We start from the raw sequence: 26906 nt of genomic DNA, 5'->3' as shown, positions 1-26906 counted from the left end.
TGTTTTGAATAGATTTTTGAGTTTTATTGAAATCTTACATGAACAAGAAATTGGAAATACAATCACATCAAGGAACAAATTGCCACGGCTTTGACGTTTTAAGCCAAACAAATTTTGTAGGGCAGATTTTCAAAAAGGTGTGAAGTTATAACAATTTAAAAACACAGTTAACCTACTTCTAGGAATGCAAAACATACAATCGTTATTTTCAATACAAGAAAACTTAATTTGTTGTAATTTCTTAAAACTACTAAGACAAAGCACTAGCTTTACTTTTATGTACAGCATACTCCTATGTAGTCTATCCCAAATCAAAAAAAAAAAAAAAAAAAGAAACTGTCCAAAACCAGAGGTTCTGCAAAATCATGATTGAACAGTGTGCCATTCCTGCTTTTAAACTGCTAAAATGAAGCCTAAAATGATAAAAGCATTGAAACCCCATATGGAGTTCAGGAATTCTGCAAGCCCAGTAATGTCCAAGTGCGTTTATGAAAAAAGAAAACTAAGAGACTCGAGTATATACACAATAGAGTGATTCTTCAGCCCAATACAAATGGCAGCCAATCGCTACTGAAGGATGAAACATTAAGCCAATTTTGTTTTGAAGGATGTAGAGCTACAGCCAATTCTATGTTTCCAATATTCTCAATCCCTCCTCACTTGTCTACTTCCACTGTTGCCCATAAGTATCCTGATAAAATTCCTGGTTGTCATTATTGTAACCATAGTTACCGGCATAGTCACCACCTTGCTGGAGCGGCTGTTGAGCGATGGGTTGGGAGCCCCAGTTCTGCTGGTTGTTGGTCTGACGGCGCTTGGAATCAGGTTGGTTGTACCCATCTGCCTTTCTCTTGCCTCCTACGTTGCCCCCACGGTTGCCCCTGGCTCCACGAGCACCACGTCCTCTCTGCTGCTGTGCAGGACCCCCTCTCCCACCCCTGGCTCCTCTCGGCGGTCCCATGGGTGCCCCCCTCTGTGAATAGCCAGCTCTACCTCTTGGTGGTGGTGCTCCCCGCCCCCTAGGTGGTGGAGGGGCACCTCTCCCACCCCTTCCTCCTCCTCCTCTTCCTCTTATAGCATAGCCATCATCATAGCCGTAATAGGGATCTTCGTAGCCACCACGGTAGTCATGATAGTCATAACCATAATAATCATCATAATAATCTTCATAGCCATAGTAATCTGGGGGATAGCCATATCCACCTCTCCCTCCACGGCCTCTGCCTCTAATAGGAGGTGGCATGCGAGGTGGAGGGTAGTAATAATAGTCTTCATACCTATTAAGAAAAAGAAACATGCAATTATTTCCCTTCAAAAGTCTCCCAAACTAAAGTATAAATTTACCCTTGTTGATTAACAATAGAAAACATGGAGAAAAGAAAATTCATTCAGGTTCTTCTAAACTAGCTCATATTTTACAGCAGAACTTCATTCTGCAGTGTTACAGTAGTGCAAGAACGAACACTCACGCAGTACTTCTGGAGGCCTGTCTGGCAGCCTGACGTTCTTTCCTTTTCTTATCCGGTGGCTTTGCTAAGACTATTTCAATTTCTTCCCCTTCTATCTCTTTCCCATTCATTTCATTCATAGCCTGTACAAAAATTAGAAGAGAAACAACTAAAAATTTGTTTCCGTTCCAAAGGAAACTAAAACTTACTGATAGAAACCAAAGGGTTGGGCGGCCCCAGGTGAACTATGCCATGTGCTTTGTTTCTGTGCTACTTAAACAGAATACTACATATTACTCTTTCAAGTTACAGTGAAGCAGCATTTTAAAAAAATACTCTCTTCATATAATAAGAAAATGGTATTAAAATATATTTACCATTATTTTTTAAAAACTCAGACGTAACACCATCACCTTGTATGTTCCTGTATCGCCCAGATATCTTTCAGAAATACATCGACAGAAGTTCTCACTACTCACACTGACACAAACGCTTGCTGTACTTGTAAGTCATGCACACAAAAGAGGTTTTTTTAATATTTGGGCTTCCTACCTAGTTGAATGTGCCCCATGAGTGCCTCCTAGGAAGTCAACTATTTCTGAGGACAGATACTTAAGGGGAAAAAAATTATTAAAACTTGGTGATCTCATGAACTGAGGAAACAATCCTCCAGAAAAGTAATGTGTATTTTGTAATTATCAAGTGTACACACAAAGAGAGCTTAACATACATACACAAAGTACCCCCCGATTCTTTACCTGGAGTGATCTGCTTCGCATTTAACATTTCTGGGTATTAATATTTGCATTAACAAAGACATTACAGGTCTGTACAGCAACATGCCTCAAAAACATTAGAGATCATAGCGATTTATTTCAAAGAAAGTATGAAAATTAAGTAGACACTGGAATCAATGAGCCAATTCCATGTATTCGTATCATAATAACGCTTTCATTAAAAATGAACAACACATCCATACGCAAAAATATCTCACGGAATTCATAAACCAATTTAGTGCCCATAAATTGGTCACATGGGGCAGATGCAGTAGTATTCAGCTTGTTTCAGAGAAGAGCAGCATCGGAGACGCTCTGCTGTACTGCATTTGATCTACCTGTTCTCATCTGCTACAAGTTTTCAGTTGCTCAAATCTAACAGAGCATTTAGAAGTAATGTCTACTGGGGAGGGACTGGAGAATGTTTAAAAAAAAAATACTACAATAAAACATGTCTGGAAATGTTGTGACTCACGCCTTCTATGTCAACAATCTCTTAACCTCTCTTGGGCAGGTTGTCTAAAACATCCAAACTGACTTCAACTTCAAGAAATACGAGCTACACTTATCCTAAAGCCGAACTCAAGAGTATTCTAAACCTTGGTTTGGTGGCGGGAAAATTATAAGCTATTACATGGTTATAAAGTGTTTAATAAGGTTGGAACTGTCTATATAGCCACATACAATATACTTGCTCAAGACTCTCAGGCGCAAAACGCTTCCTCTCCTCCTCCTTCCCTCTACAAACTATGGATTTAAAAAACAGATTGCGTAATTCCTACAGAATTCAATCCACTGAAGTACAAACAGCGGAGATGAACGACCTTCTCAACTGCTCCTAGATAAAGAGGTAGACACCTTTGAAGCTTACAGTAATGACCTCCAACATCTAAGAAATGATTTAGGAGAAACCTTCCAGGGAGCACATAGAGTTAAAAATAGGTAATGCATTAAAGGAGTTGCCAGTGCCATTCTTCTCCCCTTCTCAAAGCACTTTTTTTTTTTTTTTAATTACCTCGCAATTTCTATTTTGTACTTTTGCCACTCCAAAACTACACAGAGCCTTTAAACAGGGGTCTTTGAGAGACGACTGATACCTTCTGTCAGTGTTTCCTCAGAAAGATTGTCTAGGTTGATCTTTTTTTTTCCCCCTCTTCTCTAGACTCTCCTGCATGGGTCTATACCTCATTTCCAGTCTACTTGTTAACTTGCTACAGTTTTGTCCTTTGCAAGTTTCACATCCTCCTAGCTGCTGAAATCATAGGAACAAAATTATCAGTATTAAAATCCTCACAATGAGAACCTTATTAAATGGGCTCTACAAATTGTCTTGTCTAGATATTTTCTGTAAAGAAGTTTCTTAATACCACTGCTCACATCAGTTTAGCTAAGAAAGAATAATCAACATACCTTCACTGCTGCACCTCTGTCCTCAAAATGAACAAAAGCATAATCCTTCAACTTCTTTACTCTTTCCAGCTTTCCAAATTCAGAAAAGGATTTCTCAAGAATTTCTTCTGTCACAGTAGTGGCCAAGTTTCTTACAAATAAAACTTTCACCTGGTGAAAAAGTGAGAAAGCAACCTGTAATCTTTAAAAGTCAAACCTGAAAGGAAACTAAGATAAAGTAGTAAGATGTTATTCCCTCCTTATCGGCTTTAAGAAATTTTGGGTAACCTTCTAAATTCTGTACCTGTCAAAAAAATAAAAAAAAATTAAAAAAAAAAAAGATAGCCTCGTAGTTACCTGTATGAAGTTTCTACAACTCCTCTCCTTCCACAGTTTCCTTCCACGATCAGAAGAATATCCAACTTTGATTTTCTGCTTCTGGGATGCTACAAATCCCAGTAAGATTTTAGTAATAGACCTCAAGAGCAACAAAGAGTTACCCCAAAACACAGGGATAAAGGAGCATGCCATTTACCTACACTGAACTTTAGCTTCCTCTCCCTCTGGAAAATAGTTTTACAAAATACCCGCTAGTATTCATTATCAGTGGAAGCAGATAATTGAACAGACCGATGTGCCAATCCAGTAGGATAACCTGTACGTCAGTAGTTTAAATACAAACAGAATCACAGAATGACAGGGGTTGGCAGGGACCTCTGGAGATCACCCAGTCCAACCCCCTGCCAGAGCAGGGTCACCCAGAGCAGGTGGCACAGGAACGCGTCCAGGCGGGTTTGGAAATGTCTCCAGAGACGGAGACTCCCCCACCTCTCTGGGCAGCCTGTGCCAGGGCTCTGCCACCCTTAAAGTAAAGAAGTTTTTCCTCATGTTTAGGTGGAGTTCCCTGTGGTCCAGCTCATGCCCATTCGCCCTTGTCTACAGCAGTCTGTTACAACGGCATGTTCCTAACATGTTACACAGGCAACGAATTTGCAGTGCTCAGACCATGGCAGTTTGCATGGCTTACTACAAAAATGCCCTCCAATTGCTCTTCACGCCTCAAAACTAGCATTGCTGAGCTGCAACAAAGATTTGTCGCTATGGCATAAAGAAATTCCTCCCAAAGCACAAGAGCACCGAGTTAAGGTTTTACTTACCTTTGCCATGACTTCTGGATCAGGTTCCTCTACTGGATCAGCCCATTCCACTGTCACAACGTTTCCCCAGACTTTTACTTTCCCACTCATCAGGCGGCGGCGAGCTTGTGCTGCTGACTTGTGATCCTCATATTCCAAGAAGCAGAATCCTCGATTCTTCTTTTTATCATCAGGTTGATGATACAAGATTACATCCACCAAACCCTCTGAAAAAACAGGTCTTTAGTATCAAAATTCAAAAGGAAGAAAAAAAATCTAGAGTCTACTCTAAAATGCCTTCACTTTTTGGTTTTTTTTGGTAATACACAGCCTTGAATTTAACTCCTGAAAGGGAGAGGGAGCACAAGAAAAGCAAAATAAAAGATATCGATCCAATTTGCCCAGAAACAGGTCACCCAGCATGTGAAATTTTCCAAAACAAACTTACCTCACAATTAGGCCCTGCAAAACATCAAGCTAAACAGTTCACACGGTGTAAGTTTTCTATATTTTGTTTTACCATTTTGACATTTTTGAAAAGCAGTCAGCATTAATACGTGGCATCTCCCCGCCTCCAGGGGAAGCTGAAAAGAATTTCTTCCACATCTCTCCAAAAAGAGGAGAGATAACTAAATGAATATTCACTTTCTGTTTTCACCATTTCCCTGAAGTACTTATAAATAGCAATCCTAAAAAAAGAAGCAGTAGGTTAAAACTATCCTACAGGAACAAGAGGCAGTGATCAAGACTTCAGTATCTTATTTAAAGCAGAAGCATCCTTCCAGTGGTGAGCTGACTTCTTTTCTTCCTACTTGCTGCATATACCGGGGAACAACATTGAAGAACTGGGACAGAAATTAACCTGTCATTAACTACTTCTACAGTAACATTCCCTCTAAACTGATTTAGTATTCCCTCCTCCCCATCATTCCTCAACTATACATTTTTTTGAGGCTCCCCGAAAGCTACACCGTTGTGAAAGCAGAATCTACTGTAGATCCAGTTACAAATACAGAGCCTTCAACAGGAAGCTAGAACAGGTAACAGAATTAGACCTTCACTTTTTTCTGAGTTCATTTGTGCTGTTTCCATCTCAAATTGTAAACCTATGACATCATTCATTTAACGATCAGCAAAACCGACACTAATCCCTTTGCATTCCACCATAAAATGTAGCTGATACAGAAAATTTCTACCAGAAACAAACTTGGAATCCAACTTGGAAATAGTTTCAGTGACAGCTGAACACGTCTGTCAAACAACTGGACCTATAAAACAGAGGGACTGAATGGAATTTTGGGATCAGTGTGACAAACTCGTGAAGAAGGTCTTACCTGTGACTTTACTGAACTCTTCCAATATGTTTTCTTTAGTCTTATTCTTTGGAATTGACCCAACAAATAACCTGTTGTTTGCCACAGATATGCATACTCCAAGGTGCTTCCCAGGACGGATTTCATAGTTGTCACACTGAGAAAACAAAAAGCCATTCATTTGCTTCCTCCACAATGATGTGGATAACAAGATCCCTATAATCATGAAATCATCTATTTTCTTCATGATCTACTACTTTTATACATAGCATGTTGAACTCACATTGCAAGAGAATTGCTAGAACTGCAATATTTGGATCAACATTCACTTGGACAAACATTGCCGAGCTTAGGTTTTCCTTAGAAACTTTGGAAGTTCTGCTGAATGGAAAGCTAGCAAGAAACTGATGTACAAGGAACAACGTGTAAACAGACAGAAACTGCATGGGGTGAATTCATTCACCTACTGTTTATCTCAGACTTGAAAGATCTTTCTAGACAACTGGTGATGGCTCCCTGTGCTGGAACTCAATGTCAGTCATTGCTGCTGTTTTTAATAAGCATTCAAGATTACTATAGCGATTATTTTTACACAGCGTTATAGATACTATGAGCTCTTCCACTTTACTGTGACAGCTTTTAAACACTGAGCATATTTGCTGTGAGATACTCAAAAGTCCAAATCAATGTGTGATCTTGTCCCCACCACAGGGATTTTTTTTGACCTTGTAAATGCTAAGACTCTACAAATTTTACTGTTAAGTTTTAAACCTTCCCATTAAAAAAAAAATTAGCCCACTGCTTCATGCTTCTGCCCACACTGGGATTACAACACTAACACTCCCAATAGGTCTTCAAAGGTACGAGAGTTCAACCTTAAAAAAAAAAAAGAAAGAATTCAAGATAGACATCACCTTTGTTTTCGGTAGGATTTTCAAACACAAGCTAAGCGGATGGATGTTTGATCATCAGCCAGCTTCTGAAAGTCTCATGCAATTCTTTAAAAGCAAGTTTTCAGCCTTTTTTACCCTAGCTGAGACATAGTCATACAGACGACAGAGTAATACCTTCAGTAAACTTCTTCATACTCAAGAACAACTTGAGCAATGTTCAGGTACCACAGGCTATCAAACAAGATCACTTTAAGGAAGACAAAACCATCTCAGAATGTAGTTTCAAATACAACAGTGATTCGTAACATAGTAAAACTGAGTTTGAGTGCCATGAACTTAATCTGAGTCTGCTTTTCAAATGACATTTTATCCCACAAAGCCATTTTACCTACAACCATAACCATTTCACCTGCAAACACAAGCAGAAGGCCCACCTGGTGTAGAGAAACCAAGACTTCAAAATTTCAAGTTCATTTTCTGAATGAACCTCAACTTTGCCATCAAGGTTTAATTATCTCCAAAATTTAGCATGTGTCTGCCCCATTTTCCTTTCCCCAGTAGTCTCTGGAAAATATTTCACCTGAATACAAGCCTGGCTCCGTTACTGAATAATGGTAGGGTGGAGGAGGTAGGGGGAAGGAAATCCAGATATCAGACTTAAGTAATATATTCACACAAATTCACTTATTCGGTGCCATATCCAGCGTATGGAGGCCAGTCTTCCAAAAATGGCACATCACTTGCTAAATCTCCTGTCACTTCAGCATCTTCCCTTTCATCTCCCTCAATCAGCAAAAAATTCAAGTAACGCCTCTGAGCACCTTCAACTTGGTCAAAAAAAGAAACAAGTTTCAAAACAATTTTTCCTTCATAAGTTACAGTAACTCACATCCACCAACTTCAAACACCAAAATCCAGAAGCAATCAATTGCAAAAACCTATTTTGTGCATCTCCCTCAGGAAACATCTAAGTAGGCTCTAGAAAGGAAAAACAGCCTAAGTAGGGACGTGCAATTCCTAACCTGGAAAAGCCTAACCTAACAACTGCAACTATTTCTAAGTACATGAAAATATTTGAGGGAAAAAACAGTGGAACATTTAGACGCAATGACTCCTTCTGAAGCCCTTCAATGCAACAGAATCACTTCTTGAGTTTCTCTAGGTTGGTTTGTTTTCACCCAGCTTAACTAGATGTTTAGGGTTTTCCCCCCTTCTTCATGCAGGATCAGATGAATTCTGCTCAGGCAAATGAGACAAAGCATTTCACCTGTTTAGGTTCAAAGTACAAGCAGTATTTCACAGCCATATCCAAAACCTTGAGAGATACACATTGGTGTGCCTGATTCTACTTCTTCCTCTCAGGCAGAGGCAAGGCCCAATGAACCAGGGCATGAATCAGACTGCTGTCTCTTCTTAACTCGCTAGGGATTGCTCTGTGTCCTTTCCCAAAATGACTAGATGTAGGCCAAGCCAGATTTCCATGTACTGAGCTGACTGCATGACTGCCACTGGAAAGAGCTAAAGGCCACTGTGAACCATAAAGAGCACCAAGTCAGAGACCTCCTCCACAGCAGCAGCAAAACAAAGAATCTCTAATTAGCTCTTTACAGTAGGAAGGGTGATAAAACTTAAACACAGTGAAGCTTAAAGAACTTACTTTCCAGTTGTAATCAGTATGCTCTTACTATAATTGCCCAAGTACCTCCAGCAGACTGCAGCATGCTAGAGTAGACTACAGTCCTAGGAGCATTATTTGTACGTACTAAATCAAATCAGGAGGCAATTTTTAAGAAAGTAAAATTTTGAGTCTGTCAATGGATGCTCTAATCAAACACTTCAAAGACTTCATTATCTAAGAGATTACCAACACGTTTGCTGTCTACATTATCTTGTCCAGTCTGAAAATAAGTTACTTACCAGTTTGACTGCTTCCTGCGCTGCATCTTTACTACAAAAGGTAATGAAAGCATAACCTCTGTTTTGACCAGAAAGAGGATCCATCATGAGGCGTAGATCCCAAATTGGACCAGCCTTCTCAAAGAGTGGTACCAATTCATCTTCATACAAGTCTCGGGGAATCTTACCAACAAAAACCTAAAAAGGAAGGGACACTTAAACAAAGCTTTTTCAGAAATCCAAACTTACTTGTAATATTTGAAAGTTCCTGCGAAAGGAAGCACAGTGCAGCATAAACCATCACAGCAGAAATACGGTAGCCATCGCTGCAGCCAACATTATCACATATCCTATTAACTCTTCTAAGCCTCCCACTGTTAGTACTAGGTTTTACATATGGAAAACCTGTTTTTGCTATTTATATTGAAGAGGTTATAAACTTCCAACACTAAAGAGGTAAATGGTTCTTACCTGCTTATAATTTTGGCAATTGAAAACAAAGACCTTACAGACTACGGAGTTAAGTATCCTGTATTAAAGCAGGCCAAGCACTTCCTAGCTCTTGCAGTATTTTCAAATCATTCTGTAGCCCAATCTTCATTAGAAAGCTACAGAGATGGAAAAATGTCTACAAAAATCCTTAAATTACCCAATAAATGTTTTCCACTGTATATATATATACTGTAATCTCATTTTTAGTCTGTATTTGTTTTAGCTTCTACCAACTGAATGTTCTTCTATTTCCCTGAAAAAACATGGAGTCCTCACATTTTTGGTTCTTACACAGAGTGACAACAATAAACTTTGGTCTCAAAATATCTGAATTGCTAATACAAGCAAAGCATTCCTAACGCCCATTAAGATCAAATTGTATTTATTTTACTTCAAATATTTTTTGTAGTAAAAAAAAAAAACCACACACCAAAACAAAAAACAGGAGGAGTCAACCTTTTCCCTCTAGGCAGGGCCTTGCCAGAGTCATATCTAGTACTGAAGGCTGCGCAGATAATTCCCAAAGTAAAGACACTCAGAATGCCCATGTAAGCATTAATACAAACAAATCCACAAGGGGAGCGTGATGACTGATTTTTTTTTTTTTTTTTAAATGTGGAACACAAATTATTTTCCTCCAAAGGAAAGCTAGAGCCTTTAGATATTTCTTTATGCTGTACAGATATTCCTGAAATTCAGTTTCCAGAACATTTCTTTCTCTTAGCTTAGCTTCCCTCAGTTCAGTGTGAATGCCAATCGATCGTGGTTTATTTGCTATTGGGGGAAAAAAAGGAACAGATTTATTATACTGAGTGGAAATTCAATGGCAGAGCCAACAGGCTTTCCCCTCGTCGCCCCAAAAAGCCCATTGTCTTTACCTAGAAGATTTCATTCCAAAACCCATGCACAGTTCTTAAAAGACAAAAAACTGATACCATCATGGAAATGCACAAGACAGGAACTCCACTTGCTACCAAGACAGTGAAACCGTCACTTGAACTCTCCACAAACTGTAACTGTTTCTAAGTCAGTCAAATGTAAAAGTCCACATTAAATTCTTTGTTTCAGCTGCCCATGTTTCCAGCAGAAACTGAAGTGACACACCAGAACAGACTTGAGAAAGTCTGAGAAAAAACCCTAATCCAAATACAAAGTCTACTTTCCCAGCTATTTAGCAAAGATTTACCATCCTGAAAGCTTCTGTTTCCTCCTTTCTTTCCAGTCTCTTCGGCTCACTCTCTACAAACTTTAGACCACCGACAATTCCACAAGACTGCTATTACAGTTCAGTTCAGGTAATACACTCTAGGAGCTAGTATGAGAAACAGAATTAAGGATTTAATTTGAATACATTCATATCTCACCTATATGCTAGAGTAAATTCCATTTATAACAGAAGGACAAGGTAACTCTGTGGGAGTAATTCACATCTAAGTGAATTTGCTTTGAGCATGTAAACTTAATACATTAATGAACTACAAGATCAATACTAGACATGACAAACACAGGGTGAACATCCTGCAAGGGTCAGAAGAAACATCTGCAATAACTTTGGTTCAGATATGTTGATAAGCTTGAATAAAGTTGCTGAAATACCAAAGAACGTAAACATCACATGTCTTGTTTCATATTTTTTTTAGTTCCACAACAGAAGTACCCTGGAAAAACTTTGGAAACTGGTATTATCAGTGAAACATGTAAGAGAACGTGTCGAAGTAGAATGCAACTGAATCATGTCCGGGTTTTTGTTGGAAACACTGATCATCAGACTTACTTTTTCCAGTTTTGCTGCCTAAAGGACCTGTACAAAGCACTCGAGTACCCCACTGTTCTTCTTATTACTGTTTTAGAAAATTAATTATGAAAAGCCTTAACTAGAAAAAATTCATTTTCAGTTTCTTGAACTTCATTGAACATTATTGAGGGGTGCAATCCACTAGATGATGCGTCCTTCAGTTATTTCAACAGAGCCTCTTCTGTTGTCATCGAAAGCTAACAGAAGTGTACTGCAGCATTGCAAGAGCTTCCTCAAAACCTCTCTCCTTTTAACAGTGCTCTTCATGTGCTTTGCAGTCAATTTTTCCTAAATGCCAGATTTGAGTGTTAATTAGTGTAGGCCACACGACTGCTTCATCTCATCCAAATCTACAATCTTCACTAAAATGGAAGTGGAAAAACCTTTGAACCTCCACAGTTCTTCCAGTACAAAAGAGACATTCCATTTGCATATAAAAGCAGCACAAGCTTTGTCTAGTTCAACTCCTGCTGAGTTTATTATACCATTGCTTCTTAAGTTAGAGTTATTACAGTATCTGATCCTTCCCATTCAATTGATCATGGACAAAAGCAGGTTAAATTGCCCCAACATCTCCAGTAACGTATCATTCTTCAGATTGCAAGTTAGCTTCACAACCCTTCTCCAGCTTTGTCAAAAATTCTGACCACGCACCCATGGAGGAGCAGATGCAATACCAACTTACCATTCACAGAGCTAAAAGCAATTTTGCATTTTTGATAACAATGTTCAAAGACTATGTTTATACTACTTACCCAGTAAATTTCAGCTCTTACAAGGACATGTAGCAATTCCTCCATTCTGCACAGTCTAAACATCTATTTAACCTTGCACATCATCTTAGCACATTACGGGCAAATAATATATTGACAGAATTCTCAAGTTTTTATTTCACATCACTGAAAAACACTGAAATAGAAGTCTCTCAAAACTTCAGGAATAGGACTGACTTTATCTGGAGACCCCTCAATAAAACTGAGACGATTCCAGCAATTAGTACAGATTTAAGTCAATTACTTTCTTCATGCTGGCTGTGTTGTGCTAGTTTTGAAAAGTGCTTTCCTCCTATCCCTGTTATAGTTGGGTAAAGGGCCAGTATTTTACAGCTACCAATGAAGCCTCCTGTTCTTCATACCATGCCTTCAACAGTATTCTATTCATTTGCACCAAAAAGTGAAGAATGGAAATCAAGTAACCCCCCAGTCACCTCCTTAATTTTTGGTTTAACATTAGTCTGGACAGGCCCTATGAATGTCAGATTTTTTTTAAGCTCCTCTAAAGAGGAAAAAAAAAAAATCCTTCTGTTTCCCTGAATTTAACAACTACAAACTCCTCAATCAGCAGACTGAAGATCAGGACTGAAAAATATATATTTTAACCTGTTTAGCAAATACAGCTCAACCTTATTACATACTACCCACAAATGCAGATACTACAGATATGATGTTGGATTTACCATCCATCAATATCCAACTGAAACACTGAATGCTTGTCTTGTTTGCATGAAAGCTTCTTCACCCCTGACTAGCATTGGACTTGTGACCAAAATTCCTTTTGTTCCTTACACACTTAAACTCGTCTTTGCTGAGACTGAATTGAATTAAATATTTATAACATTTTATTTCCTCGTCTTGTCTGAACTTAATTTCAAAAGTTATTGAAATTGCTGTGTAGATGTTACTACTGCTTACATGTCCTCCAATGTTGCTGAACAACTGGTGTATTTCAAACCACAATAAAACAACTGCAAGTAGTTTTGCGTAGAAAAAAAATGGAATTTAAGAATACCCCAAAAATGGCAGCATTGCTTGCACAGATACTCTAGTAAAATGATAAACTACAATTAGTGTAGAGCAGGCATACATAAGCAGAGCTTGATAAACTATGCAAATCATCAGTTACAAAAAAACCCAAAAACATCATGCAAAAGCATCAGTTATGTAAATCATCTTTCAGTTCAAGGACCCATTCCAATTATTTCCCCTTGCCAAGGAATTTATTTTTCTTCATGTAATATGAATATTTCCTTTAGAAATCATCCTTACTGCAATGCTTCTAAGCATCTTCTTGATGGTATACATAAAAGCTTCAGCATCTCAAAGAATGGAAAATAATCTATAACCTGAAAGATGTTCAAGAAGTTCATCATATTCTTAAATATAATCTGGTGGTTTATAGAAGAACCTCCGAAAGAACTTCTGTAACAAAGACTCGTCACAACAGCGTGACAGAGAGTACTCAAAGTGTTTAGAATAAACTACAAAACAACCTGCTAGAGACCAAAGCCTTGCAAATAGGTAAGCGAGGAATCTATAACCAAACTGAAGTTTGTGCAGATACACAGGTTGAATCATGTCCTTGAATCTCCCCACGTGCTTACTGACTACACCTTTGTCCCTTGGAAGAGGGAAAATAAATAAATAAATCTATTTTTAAAACCCTTCCAACCATTTTTAAGAACCGCTGGTGTAACAGGAGGTAAGAAAAAGCAGAGAAAACACATCTTAGAAATTTTAAGCAAAACAAAGGAGCACAGTACAAGCCCCTTGATGATAAGCAGTTATCAATGTTTGCAGATGCAAATGACAAAGCCAGTGGAAGGAGAGAAGGAAACACCCAAATAATTGCTTCCATTCTCATCCAATAAACACTCCCATAAGTCTCCAAGTATCAACACCATGCGACCACACTATAAGCAAAATGCTTTACATTGGAGCAGCAGGTCCTTAAATAAAAGGAAAACTCAAATTTAACATCAAATCCTACTGCAATTATTTTCTCCTCCAAGCTTCTGCACAGCTGTAACTACTTTGTCTTTATTACATAATCACATTCCAAAAAGGTCCAGCTGCTCTTAAAGCCCACCCACTTGAAAAAATACATTGGACAGCTTCACCAACATAATCCTTTCAGCAAAATAGTCACTGTGACAATTTGTGAACGTTCAACATGCTGAACATCCCTAAGATTATTTATCAATACTTTTGTTTTGCTGCACAATGTTCAAGTACATATTGAAAGAGAGTTAAAGCTACAGTTAACGGGTAATGAATTCCACTGTATGTTTTAAAAAGACAAATCAGTCAGCATACAAATATTTACAATCGAAAGATCTGATACATCTTGGGGGAAAAAAAGTCTACCTAGTATGAATCTTCCTGAAATCAGCAACAGTACTTGGGTATCCTTAAAAGCCAGAGGTTTGCTATTACTGACATCAGCGACAGTTCTGCCATCAACATATGTGAACTGGCACAAGCTCTGAGAGCTTCGGTATTACTTAAGTTTCAAACACAAAATATTACCTGCCACAATCCAAAGGGATACATCTCATTCTTTCATATTAGAAAAAGAGGCATTTACACTCCTTTATAACCACAACTATTGAGGACAGAAGAGCAGTTCTCAAAATCTTAAGAAAAACAAACAAAAACAAACAATCCCCCCCACCCCCCCAAAATAAAACCAAGCTCCCCCCAGCCCACCCCCAACAAAACAAACCAACAAAAAAAACACCAAAAAAACCCCACCAAACCCAAAAAAAACTACCACACAAAACACCCACTTCATTCTGGGGGCGGGGGGAAAAGTGCCACAATAATCTCCAGTAACATGTGTTCAAACACGCTCTGCCTAGTCTACCAAATCATGCTGAAGTTGTTGATTACTATGCCTCAGAGCTCAAGAGTAAGAGCAAAAGACTACATTTAGTAAGGCATACACATTTCAGCGAGGTGTTCAGCATCTCAGACAGCCAAACCAAGCAGCATCTCTAAAGCCGTATTCAGTCTTTAAATCCTACTATATGCCAGCAATAAGTTAACTTGGTAGAGGTATGGTTTCTATAACTATTTGGCTGGGTTTTGCTACAGCCTCTAATGCTGATTCATGGGAGAAGCATTTATGTTCTTATCTTAAGGGAGTTTCCACAAGTTACCCATTCTAGCATGCTTCAAGAAACTTGAAAGTATAAAAACATACTCAGAATAGTATTAAAGCACAGCCAACTTTACAGCTTTCCTGTGATTTCCTGAAGAGGCTAACCACCACCGACAGGACAAAATACTTAAGATCAGTTGAGTATTTTCAGTCCTTAATAGAACAGAATAGTTCAGTTGGAAGGGACCTACAACGGGCAGGTAGTCCAACCGCACGACTACCACAGGGCTGACCAAAAGTTAAACCACGTTATTAAAGGCATTGTCCAAATGCTTCTTAAACCCTGACAGGCTTGAGGCATCAACCACCTCCCCGGGAAGCCTGTTCCAGTGTGTGACCACCCTCTCAGTAAAGAAATGCTTCCTAATGTCAAGTAAGTAAGAGTAAGACAGACTGATTGAGACACACAAACATAGAAGAATGTTTTCCTCTGCAATACTTTAAATTTTCACTTGTAATATAATTTTATTTTCAAGTATTTCTTTATCAGTTTGCACAAATACTCAAAATAACAGATTAGTCTGTATATACTAACCTCTGTTCCAATACCAGGCTGAACACCAGAGTATACAGTGTCGGGAGGAGGGCCCCCATATTTCCTCTGTCCTGTAGTTACATCCAAAGTGTAACCAGTCCTCTCTAGCAAAGCCTGAAAAAGAATTGTCACATTAGTTATGGGGGGAGCACAGTGGATTAAAATACTAAGAATTTTAAAACTGTCCTAAGATAAGCATTTCCTTATCTGCTCCTTGCCACATTTGGTAACAAGGTATACATGGACAAACAGAACTTACAAAAACCCCTATTATTTTGGGAGTTTAAAAAACTACCACCACACACAGCAACACTTGTTTTACACTACAAGGTAACTGGAAAGAACTGATTTTTCTTCTCCCTTATTTTCAATTTTATATGTAGTAACCCAAGAATTCCAGAACACCAGGCAATTCTTTTCACCCACTCTGTACTTAAGTTTTTGCACAACAGAAGAGTTTCTTAACAGATTAATACCTTGTTGAAATGTCCGGTCAGTCTCAAAGTGATTTTATGAGTGCATAAAACTTTAATAGAAAAGGACCACTAGGACAATTCTTAAATACATATCAATATTTTTCATAGACCTTACATAACATTAAGTTCACACTTTTTGGCAATTGTGTAATCAGGAAGATCTGCATTTCAAAAAAGCACTCTCTCTTCTGGATCTCTGTCATATATTTCTTTAAAGCCAAGTGTGAAGATACTTATCCAGGTAGTATTGATGCTTTTTAAGTACATCCAAAATTACTTCAGTTTGCATACAGGTAATATACCAGGTAGTACAGAATAATCAGTATTTTCTAAATGTTACCTTAATCTTTGCTTCATCTGGTCCCTTCGTCGATTCCTGTACTTTGCTGCCTTGTTTCTCTCTTTGCCTGTAGGTCTTCATAACTCCACATAAAAATGCACTTTTGTTCTGTAGATACAATTTACAAAATAATTCAATTGTGCATATGAAAAGCCCTGTGAATCCACCGAATCTTACACACTCCATACCTTGAGGTCACTATATCAAGCCAATGCAATAAAGAAAGTGTCAAAAGAAACATTTTTGGAAATCCTTTAGAAAACATCCTTTATAAACATATAACAATGAACCAAATAAACTTGTCAGACTGAAAAAATCATCAGATTCCAGGTAGTATTTTTACCTTATTTTCTCAATAGCACACTCATTTTTGTTATCTGGGAGCTTTTGCTTTGCATTCAAATACCTACACATTTAAGGCAATTTTTAAAGGGCTTGTGATTTGGGTTTGAAATGTTAGAATACAGCAACATCAATGAATTTCTAAGTTACAACTCTCCTGCCAATAGTGCCAGAACACACTCCTGGAGCTCTCACCTTACCTGTACATGCGACAGGTCACTTTCTTTAAACTGCTGTAATACAGAGAGGGCTCCTTCTTCATTAAATTCCCTAAGAGCATCAATTGCTCTTTCATCAAGATCGACATAAGCTACCAACCCTAAAAGTTAAAGATAAAGAAGTTACAGATTTCTATTGAATTTCATAAAAACTAAGTACTATGCAGTTTGCTTTTAAAGTCAAAAAGTTACGTTCCATAGCAACAGAATTATACATTTAATATAATTACATACTCCTACACAAGTATATGAAAGAACATGAGTACAACAATGAAAAAAGTTAAATTAAAATGTATATACCTAAGTACTAACTGATGTGCAAGACTATACCTCACGTGTAACAGTTTTCTAACACTCAGGAATCCACTGTGCTGCATAAAAGCAGTACTACACACCAGCGTTTGAAACAGTGAATTCCGGCTCACTTCTAATAATTTGGATTTTGTTTGTTTGTCTTTCATTTTGAGTTTCACACTTCCTTCTCTTGAATGGAGCTGTTCTAGAGTAAGCTGACGTGAACATTACAGGTATCCTATACTTTGTGAAAAAGGAGCTACCTAACTGATGATCAAATACTTATGAAGCTCTAACCCACAAAATATAAGGAAGTAGAATGATTTGTTCACTCTTTTCTCCAACTTCAAAAAGCAAAAATCAGTGGACTTTCTGTATGTCTAATTTTTTTTTCTTTTTTACCCATTTTGTTGCTCTATGCAACTTCAAGAGCTAGAATTCAAAAAGGTATTATTTCGAGTCCTGCTATGTACCCGAAAAGGATAATGTTAATTTTACAGGTACAGACTCCCCCAAGAAACATTGGACCAGTTCTGAAGCACTTCTTCTGTTTAAGGATCTTTACGGGTTATTTCTTTCCTTTTGTAATGCACCTGCATTAAGCTGTGGAGCATGAGAAGTACAGACTAAGATTTGCACTTTTTAAACTACACAGCAAAATTTAGGACTGATACCAAGAACTCCACACACTTTGCAACAGCCAGATGTCCAAAATACACAGATTATTTAACCACTACTTGATTTCAAAAAATGCACAGTAGTGCCAAGCCCAAGGACTACATTTCAGAAGTGATCCTGCATATTGGAAGGCACCTGTATCTTTCATGTAAGAGCTCAGCAGATTAAAAATCCCAAAGTTCAACCCCAAATTTAGCTTGGGTGTCAAAAGTAGTTTGCTTCACTGACAAAACACCTGCACAATGCAAACATCTTCAGTGGCATTAAGGAAGTGTGAATAAATGTTTTCAGGTTACTCATGCAGTAGAATTATACTAGGTAGTCAAGTTCTGGGCTGGAAAGCTTTTAAGTCCCTTGAGAACTCCTCACAACACAACCTAACTGCAACACATGTTAGAGCCCCACAAGTTCCTCTGACCAGGCACTTATACCTCCTCTCAAACCATCAAGTGCACATCATCATGACCCACAGTTAGAAAGTGCATGTCTAAAGCCAATAAAAGCTGGTAAAGGCTTGATGAAAGCTCACTGTGAATGACTTCCAAAAGACATCATCCATGTGAGCCAGAGTATCATACTGAAGATTGGTAAGCTATTGTTTTTGAACTGCCTTCACTTCATCAGTGGAATTTTGACTTGTTTCAACAAAAACTGACATCTTGCCACCAAGGCATTCAAGATCAGCGCATAGAGCATTTCTACTGCTTCTTGTAAATCTGTTCATATAACACACTCCAAAGAGGAAAAGGAAGCCTCTGTCTATAGGACAAAATAATAAGGGGGTTACAAAAACAAACTAGAAAAACCTTTGTGTATTAAGAAACCTCTCTATCAGTTGCAGAGACCACTTGCTACCAGCAAGATATTACTCTATTTGCTAGATAGCTTAGTCCTCAACTTTGTTGAAAAGCAGTTAGTGTCAAACTGAACATTTCGGTGTAACAACCAACATGGATTAAACTGTCCACTCAGAACTAGAGAGAACAAAAAAATCCACAGGCAGACTCAATTCAAATGTAGTCCCAGGCAAGACAAGCTAGTTGCTTCTCTCACTAAGTCACCTATCCAGCCTTTGAGTGTTTAAGAACCACTGTGAGGAGTTGACAGTAGAAAAGTAAAAGCAAAATGATGATTCGGATTTAAGAAAAAAAAAAAAGTACAGTTTAGTATGCTCAAACATACATCTTTATTTGACAACATCTAAGAAACTAGTGCTCTGTGCCCTAAAGCAACTAAGATATCACATACAACTCTAAGGATGTGTCAAGTAATTAGTCAATGTCAAACCCAATTTGCCTTTAGGGAAGTCAAAGTAGCAAAACATTCAGAGCTACACAGATCAAAAACAATGAATTTTTAAACCTTAATCTATAAAAATTTGAAAATGGTATGCCCTCACTTTCATAACCAGTCAGAAACAAGAAATGCATATTATACCTGTCTGAAATATTTCATCAAGTCTCTCTGCCACCTTCTGTGGGAGGCCTGCCTCTATCAGTGTCTTGTAGTGTTCTGTGTGAGTTACACTGGAAGTATCCATTGGTTCTTCCTCTTCTTTTAACTGTACCGCATTACCATTCACCTGATTAGCCATTTTATTATGCTGCTGGAAAAAATTCAGGAGCTATATTACAATAAGCCAGAAATAACTAGTTTGTAGGACAATGCATGATTTATCTAAACTAATTTGTATACATGCTGCAAATGACCTATATCAAAAGTTTTATTTAATACTTTTTGGATGCAGCTGACCTAAGTTTCAAAAGAAAGTACAACCCTTAATACTGTGGAAAATGTACATGGAAGAATTTACATAATTTTTTAAAAATGTACTTCATGTACATAACAATGTCTAAACTTTATCTGCTGATTGTCGGTAAGTTAACTGGTTACCATAGCAGCTAGAATATACGGGGATACGATAATAACATCCTTAAATGAAGAATCAGAAGAGCTAGTGCTATTTTCATTTCCCATTCCCCTACTTTTAAAACAACCATTTAAAATTTAGTGAACACATAACCCTGCAGGGTAGCTTAATGTATAAAAATGTCAATACTTGTTTGCTAATTTTCATTTTCTTGGCTTGTTGCCATGTCTTCCTTCAAACCCAATATGCTGCGCACAAGCCAAACACTTTCTTATGATACTGTCAGAACTCAGTAAGGATAGAAACATTGCACTCTAATGCACATTATAATTTGAAGCTGCAACTGAACTGTTTCCACACTTTCAGTTTTACTCAAATAGAAGCTCTAGAAATCACAGCTACTTTTTTTATAATATATAACTTACTGGTTTAAAAGGAAGCCATGACTGCAGCATCTTCAGTTCTTAATAAGACTTGCTTTCAGAATTAAAAAACTGATTCCAAATATGTGCACTGAAAAAATGCACAACTATCTTCTCAGACAATTCCAGTGGGCTTTGCCCAATTCATTAAAAACAGTTTCAGTTTCTCAATTAGCCAGCCAGCTGACATTTAGTACTCTCAAATAAAAAGGCTGACAAGAGACAATTCAACTACCCAGCAGAGAACATTAGGATGATCAGCTGTTAAGTTCAGAAATGAAATGAGCCTTGGGCTTCAAAAGATAATGAAGAAGTTGATGATGAGCAGTGAAATGATAACCAGACAGACATATGCAGCATGGTCAGAGCAATGCAATTAAGTACTGGAATACAGGTATGAAGATGATTCAAGAACAGTTTTGGTTTGTTTTTTTTTTTAAATGCTGAAGCCTCAAGCTATTTACTCTGCTGCAAAACAAGTCTCCAAACATAATCACACCTCTAACAGGCACTTGTATACCCATCCCTTCTAGACTACGGCTCATGAACTTTTTGGAAGATATCCTATGAAGATCTGCAAGCTTGAGCAAGGAAAAAAAAAAATCATTTTTCTTCAGACAGAAAAGTAATGATTTTACTAAAGCTGTCTTGACTTGAAGGGCAATTTTAGAGAGACATAATACAGCCTCACATTGTTTCTCTGTCAGATGCCACTTCTTTATGCAACCAGTGAGGAAGTTTTTCATAGCTACATAGCACATACATAAACACACGCATTCTCTACTTGACAAAGAGAAATTATTTTCTAACCAGTTCAGTTTACTGAAAAGCAGCTGTGACTACAGCCTAATCACAGAATAAATAAAAAAAAATGGTACTCAAAGACTACAATAATGCTTACCTATCATTACAAGCATTAGCTGAATTCTCAAAACGCTAACTGAACGTGAAGTTTCTATAGGTTACAAAAATCATGGAAAACATAAATCAGATAGATGTCTGTTTGCTAGATAGCCTCTGCGAGATCTCAAAGTTGAAACACTACAGAGCAGAGGGGGTTTAGTTAAACTGAAAATGCTTTGGGTAGAGTTACCATTCTAAATTCCTCTTCTCAAAAATGCATAGGATGATATACACAAAAAGAGATATATGGAGGGGGTTTTGTTTGTTTGTTTTCACCTTTTTACTACCTTATGAAATCAGTTACTTACACATATATTGTCTTCTCTGTACGCAAAAAAAATAAAAAAAAATAAAAACACCCACACCAAGAACTGTGAGGCTAAGCCAAAACATAAATACAGAAAAGTTATGTGAAACAATTACAAGTACCTTCTAAATTTCAATGGCTTATGGTGATGCTCCCAGACATCATTTTTTTGTGAACCCGGAGTAGCTTTCAAGTGTCACACACTCAAAAGTTTAGCACTGTTCTCAGTGTTGCCTATAACTGAACAAAAGGTTGATGGCTATTCTGTGTCCAGGGAGAAACACTTCATCTGCAGTTCAATAACTCAAACTTCTGACAGGCAAGACTTGCAGCCTAACGGCAGGAAGAGACATCTACATACACGACAAATATACACCAGTGTGTGGAGCAATATCTAACCCCTCAGTATCACACTACTACACAGCACCACAGCTGATCAAATGCTTTTTTAAGTAGGCGTGTAGACAACGTAAATTAAGTCTCAGCATTTTAATTCACTAGCCGCATGGTTTAGTTTTGCTTAAGAATTAGTATCCTCACAAAGAACTTATGTCAAATGCAGAGCATGTTCACCGGCCAGAAAAGTTCCATTTGGGTGTTCAAATTTTAGTTGTTTCCTGTCACATAAACTTAATTTAGAAGATTTTCTTAAAGAAATTTACTCTGGAAAAATCTGAAGTGACATAGCTGTCAAAATATTCAGGTCCTGACAGCATCCAGAATAAATTTATTTCTTTTCACAGTTATAGCACTAGATGCCCTGCTGGCTTTGCAAGCTTGGGCTGAAATCTGAGATTAGACTGACTTTTCTTCCTGAATGATCACCAACAAGCAAAATTACATCTCTTACAATACTGAATCTGCACTCTGAGTTCAGCACAGATATGTGGGTGAAAGTCACGTATATAGCTGAAATAGATGAAAGAGATATTTTAGCTCTTCCTCTAGATAACATCAGCTACGTGTAGCTATCAAGGAAATATTTTTAACTGAATTTTATCAGTAAGGAAAACAATTAATTTACTAACATTTTTCTTATCCCCTAAAAAAATATTAAAAGCATGTTAAAGACGAATGATACCTATGTTTGTATACACAGTGTGTCCATGTGACTCAGCCTATGACAAGCCAGGCCACATAGAAGAGCACCCACACAAGAATGTTTCATCTGCATTAAGTAACTCAAATATCTAGAAAAAACAGAGATTGGTTGAAACTAAATGATTTTAAGTGTGGATTATAAATAAAGGATTATGTATATTAGTATGTGTTGGATATGTATTTGTTTTTAAAACATACAGAAATGCATGAATTTGAAAGAGTGTACACGAAAGTGTACCAAATGAGCAGCAGTCATAAATACACATTAGGGACAACTTCATATAGTCAAGGAGAATTTCCACTGGTGCCTGAGAAGTTATCTAGCTTCCCCACCTCAGAGCTGCAGAACTGAGTGTGCAGGGAAGGGGAGGATTGCTTTGTTTCAAACTTCACACTGCTGTTGCCAACAATGTTTTCCTGAAGACTGTGAATGATACAAAGCACGGTGTAAGACACACACTATCTTTCACCTAGAATTCCTGCGCCTCAAAAGAATAATTTGCTAAGTAACTACTGCCTTTTTTAAGCTCTAATCCTACAACAAGTAGGAGGTTAAAACTACAGGTGCTTCTAAGTTACCTAGAAACAATTCTTTTTCATGTTTGATAGCTCACATGGCTCAAATAGTACTTTTTCCTAGAAAATGAAAGAAAAAAAAAAATAACGCACACCTGAGCCTCACAGCGAATGCCATCTTGAAAACAGAAACCTGATCTCAGCCTCAATCTGACAATCACTGATTAAACAGCCGTGACGTTGCTATTCCCTGCATTTTATACCATGCCTCTAGCAGAGATTGCCACCCACAGACTATCTAAGTATAACTCCATCAAATTAATTATAAATTCATAGTCTAGTTAACTAAAACATGCTTAGTAACAACTTAAGTGAACAGGAATGGCAATTTCTGGCAAAGGGACAATATCTCAAACTACCATAACCAACTTCACAGAAGATTATCCACCAGTGCTGTTTTCAGCCTTCTGCTACGTGATTTCTGATTTCATGGACGAACTAAATTGTACTTGTTTAGCTCAGGTGCACAGGAAGCATAACTAAATCATACATAAAAGCTTTGCACCAATCATTCAACTTGCTTATGTTACTATTCCTTCTACCCAATACGTTATTTGTGTCAAACATTTAAGTTATACCACATTAAAAACAGCACTGAGGAGAAATTTTGGGATTGTTGTTTGTTTGTTTTTAACTTGGTTGTTGGGCTTTTGTGGTGTTTTCTTTTTTTTTTTTTAAATGAACCACAAGAAAAGCGTAATCCCTATAAAATTATGCTTTACACTTCAAGAAGGCTCTTGTCAAAACAGGAAGATAAGGAACACATGAGTGAAGGGGAGATAACGACTCACATCAAAAGACTGAACTGGGGGTTAATTAAAACCTCACTTGTTCACAACATTACTGGCACAGCCCTTTATTTTTTACATGAAGGCATTATAGCCATATGTACCATATCTTATTCAATCACAGCAAGTACATTTTTAATAACTTCGTTATGATATACTATATTAGCATCAATTACAAGACGACTTGTTTCAAAGTTATCACATCCTGAAGACCTTTACACATTAGCCAGGCTGCCATACCAGCATTTCAGCAGTAGACTATCTTCAAAACTAAGTGTAGTTAGCACCCTCACCGCTCCAGTGGAGAGTTCTCAGTCTTTCCCACTCCATAACCCCATGGAATGAAAAAAATCTGAGAGCCTCCATCATGGTGCTAAGCAAGAGACTAGCCCAGCCTGTACAGAAACTATGCTTCAGTATCTAACACAAGTATCGTGGGAGATGACTTTACCACAACAGCTTAGCAAGGTGCACATCAGTGCCATTAAAGTACAGCATTGCCTGCATCAGCAGCTACTACATTTTGCTAACCTGAACTCTAAAGCCTGGACATGCCCGTTCCTAAGTGGAGCTGGCCATTCATAGCTCATCTGATCGTCTGGGTTGTACAGACCAACGTTCACGGCACTCCAGTTCAACACAACACTTCAACAAAAATGAGCTTTGTTCTGACGAATTTATCTTTAAAAAACTTTTCAGATCTTTGCCTAAGAAAGCAGGGAATATTCCTTTTTTTGACAAAACTAGTAAATTGAGTAGTAAATTGACACTCAAATGTTATTCCAACAGTGTTCACATCAAGACAGAAAAACTGAGAAGTAACGGTATTAAGAACTCATGGGAAACAGTTTCTAGGATACAAAATTATGAAGCAAACTCTGCTAGTTTGCAAACACCACAGTTTGCATAAATTAAGAAAAATTACACTGCAAGATGCAGAACTTTGGTTAGATCACCTTTACTTTTAGAAGAGACATAAAAAGATCAGTGTTATACAAAGTGTAATTTCAAAAGGGAGAAAAAAATAAAAAGGAAGAAAAGAGCTTCATGAGCATCAACATCCTTTGCAGCATAAACGCATCACTGCTGGTGGGATGCTTTAGTGCAGTATGCAGGGAAGGGGAATCCAAGCAACTTTTTCAAAAAAAGTAATCCAGCATAATTTAAGTACATAATTAGCCACGTTCAAAAACTGACAGGTAAGAAGGGCGCTAAGACCCAGTGACCAAAGCCTCATTTTAAATATAACAGTAATAATGACGTACTTATGCAAAACTTTTTAAGATTTAGTAAAAGCTTGTGGTGAAACGTCGTTTAAGAAAAACAATATCTTAGCAACAAAATTCTGGAGCATTTCTCCTTCAGAGCATTTGACAGGCGTTACTCTCAACGGAAGCACTAAGCGCGCACCGGAGAGCTGCGAGGAGCAGCCGGGCTGTCTGCCCTCCCCACAGCCGGCTCTATCGCGACACACGCTACGCGAGATCCGCGAGAGCGCTGCGACAGCGATGCGCTTTCTGCCGAAAGCTTCCCCCGCTCCCCACCGGCACATGGCAGCGCGTCCCGCTGACCTGGGGCGCCGGGCGGGGATCGAGGAGAAATCGACTCCTCTCGCAGCGCAGAGCGCGTCCCGGCTCCCCGCCGCATGCACACCGCACCCGCGCGGGCGGGCGCAGCGGGGCCGCCTCAGCCCGCCGCCGGCCGCCCGCCCGCCCCCCCACCCCCACCCCGCGCAGGGCCCGCGCCGGGCCCAGCCGCCCTCCCCCACCAGGCCACAGGGCCCGCCCCCAGGCCGCTCCCCGGCGCCAGCTCCCGCCGCTGCCGGCCCGCCCGCCCCACCGCGGCCGGCACCCAGCGACGCCCCCGACCCGCTCTGCTGCGCGGCGCGAGCGCCCCGGGCCCGCCTCCGCCAGCGCCGGGCCTAGCCGGAGCCCGCGGCCGCCCGCCCCGCCGCGAGGCCTGCCCTGAAGCCCTCGACCCCGGCCGCGGAGCACCCCCCCCTCCGCGCGAAGCGGCCCCTGGCGCCCCCCACGCTCCCCGCGGACTCACCGGAGCGGGGCCTGCGCGGCGCAGCTCAGGCCCAAGCAGCGACGGCAAATGGCGCGCGCTCCTCCTTCTCCTCATGGACGGCGGCGCGACCCCGGCAACACGCGGGGTTTCCCGGAACTGTTTCCAGGGACCACTGCTTCACCCACTCAGGGCCTCACGCTCTCAACGAGCGGGTGGCGGCGCCTATGAGAAGCGGGAGGCGGGACGCGCCGTTCCTCCCGGAGACCAATGAGAGGGAGGCGCTGTAACCAATGGCGTAGCGCCTTTAGCCCGGCGCGCCGGTAGCCCGGCGCTGGGGGGATTTAAAGGGGCAGCGCCGCCCGTGGCCTCCGAACAAAGGGAGCGCGCGGGGTCGTCCCTCCGCTCCTGCCCGCCCGGGCGGAGCCGCCGCCTGAGGGGAGCGGGCTCGGCGCCGCCCGCGTGGGCCTGCCGGCCCAGGTGAACCGGCAGGGCTCGCTCCGGCCCAGAGGCGGGCGGAGCAGCCCCTCTGTGGGCCTGGCTTGGGCGCTGCCGGCGGGCCCTGCTGGAGCCGTGTCCTGCTGTGAGGCAGCCGGTGCTGGGGCTGGTCGGGGCCGGCTGGGGGTGAGGAGGCGAAGTGGCAGCATGAGCCTTCTCAGGGGGACTCCGGTGTCTGGGCCTCTGTTCTGTAATTAATCTGGGATTAAATGTAATTTGCCTGCTTACCTGGTTTGCTTGATCAGGCTCTTGATGAGTGCAGACTTGATGCAGTAAATACATAAGTCTGTGGGAAATCAGCTCGTTGGCACCAACGGTGGCGTGCTCTCTTCATCTCCTCGTCCTGCTGCTGTGTGACATAGTGAACGTGTGCATGATCCGGCCGAGCTGAGCCCCGGAGCACGGCTCAAAGTGAATTCAGAGAATCTGTGTGTGTGTGTACATATGGTCGTGTGAACCATCCCTCTTCAGTCT

General features: G+C 39.7%; 1 protein-coding gene across 6 annotated transcripts; it reads right to left on the bottom strand.

Annotated features, from left to right (window-relative positions):
• On the bottom strand, positions 1–26906 carry HNRNPR (heterogeneous nuclear ribonucleoprotein R). Of its 6 annotated transcripts, none has more exons than XM_074563261.1 (12): positions 26661–26906; positions 25977–26159; positions 19398–19566; positions 16971–17089; positions 16429–16536; positions 15613–15726; positions 8873–9049; positions 6084–6219; positions 4771–4976; positions 3635–3784; positions 1470–1591; positions 1–1277 (listed from the first exon to the last, which is right to left on the bottom strand). In XM_074563261.1, the coding sequence occupies exons 2-12, from the start codon at positions 26049–26051 to the stop codon at positions 665–667; spliced, it is 1989 nt and encodes a 662-aa protein (XP_074419362.1). In that variant the 5' UTR covers positions 26052–26159; positions 26661–26906; the 3' UTR covers positions 1–664. The 6 variants fall into 6 exon arrangements, with proteins under 6 accessions (XP_074419362.1, XP_074419363.1, XP_074419364.1 ...); XM_074563262.1 differs by having other exon boundaries at positions 19398–19563; positions 26661–26877; XM_074563263.1 differs by lacking the exon at positions 26661–26906 and adding an exon at positions 21585–21702 and having other exon boundaries at positions 19398–19563; positions 25977–26062.

Source organism: Larus michahellis, chromosome 19, assembly GCF_964199755.1.
Source record: "Larus michahellis chromosome 19, bLarMic1.1, whole genome shotgun sequence".
In the NCBI taxonomy this organism is placed as follows: domain Eukaryota; kingdom Metazoa; phylum Chordata; class Aves; order Charadriiformes; family Laridae; genus Larus; species Larus michahellis.
The sequence above is the reverse complement of the archived record's forward strand: the minus strand, read 5'-3'. Positions and strand labels throughout refer to the sequence as shown.

Bases quoted from the DNA above. Each gene is read 5' to 3' on its own strand.
- HNRNPR (XM_074563260.1), bottom strand. From the start codon at position 26,051: ATGAGGAGAAGGAGGAGCGCGCGCCATTTGCCGTCGCTGCTTGGGCCT. The intron at 16,537-16,970 runs GTAAGGTGAGAG...TTGTATCTACAG, and splicing joins GTGACCTGTCGCATGTACAG to AACAAAAGTGCATTTTTATG. The intron at 4,977-6,083 runs GTAAGACCTTCT...CTGTTTTTTCAG, and splicing joins AGAGTTCAGTAAAGTCACAG to AGGGTTTGGTGGATGTAATC.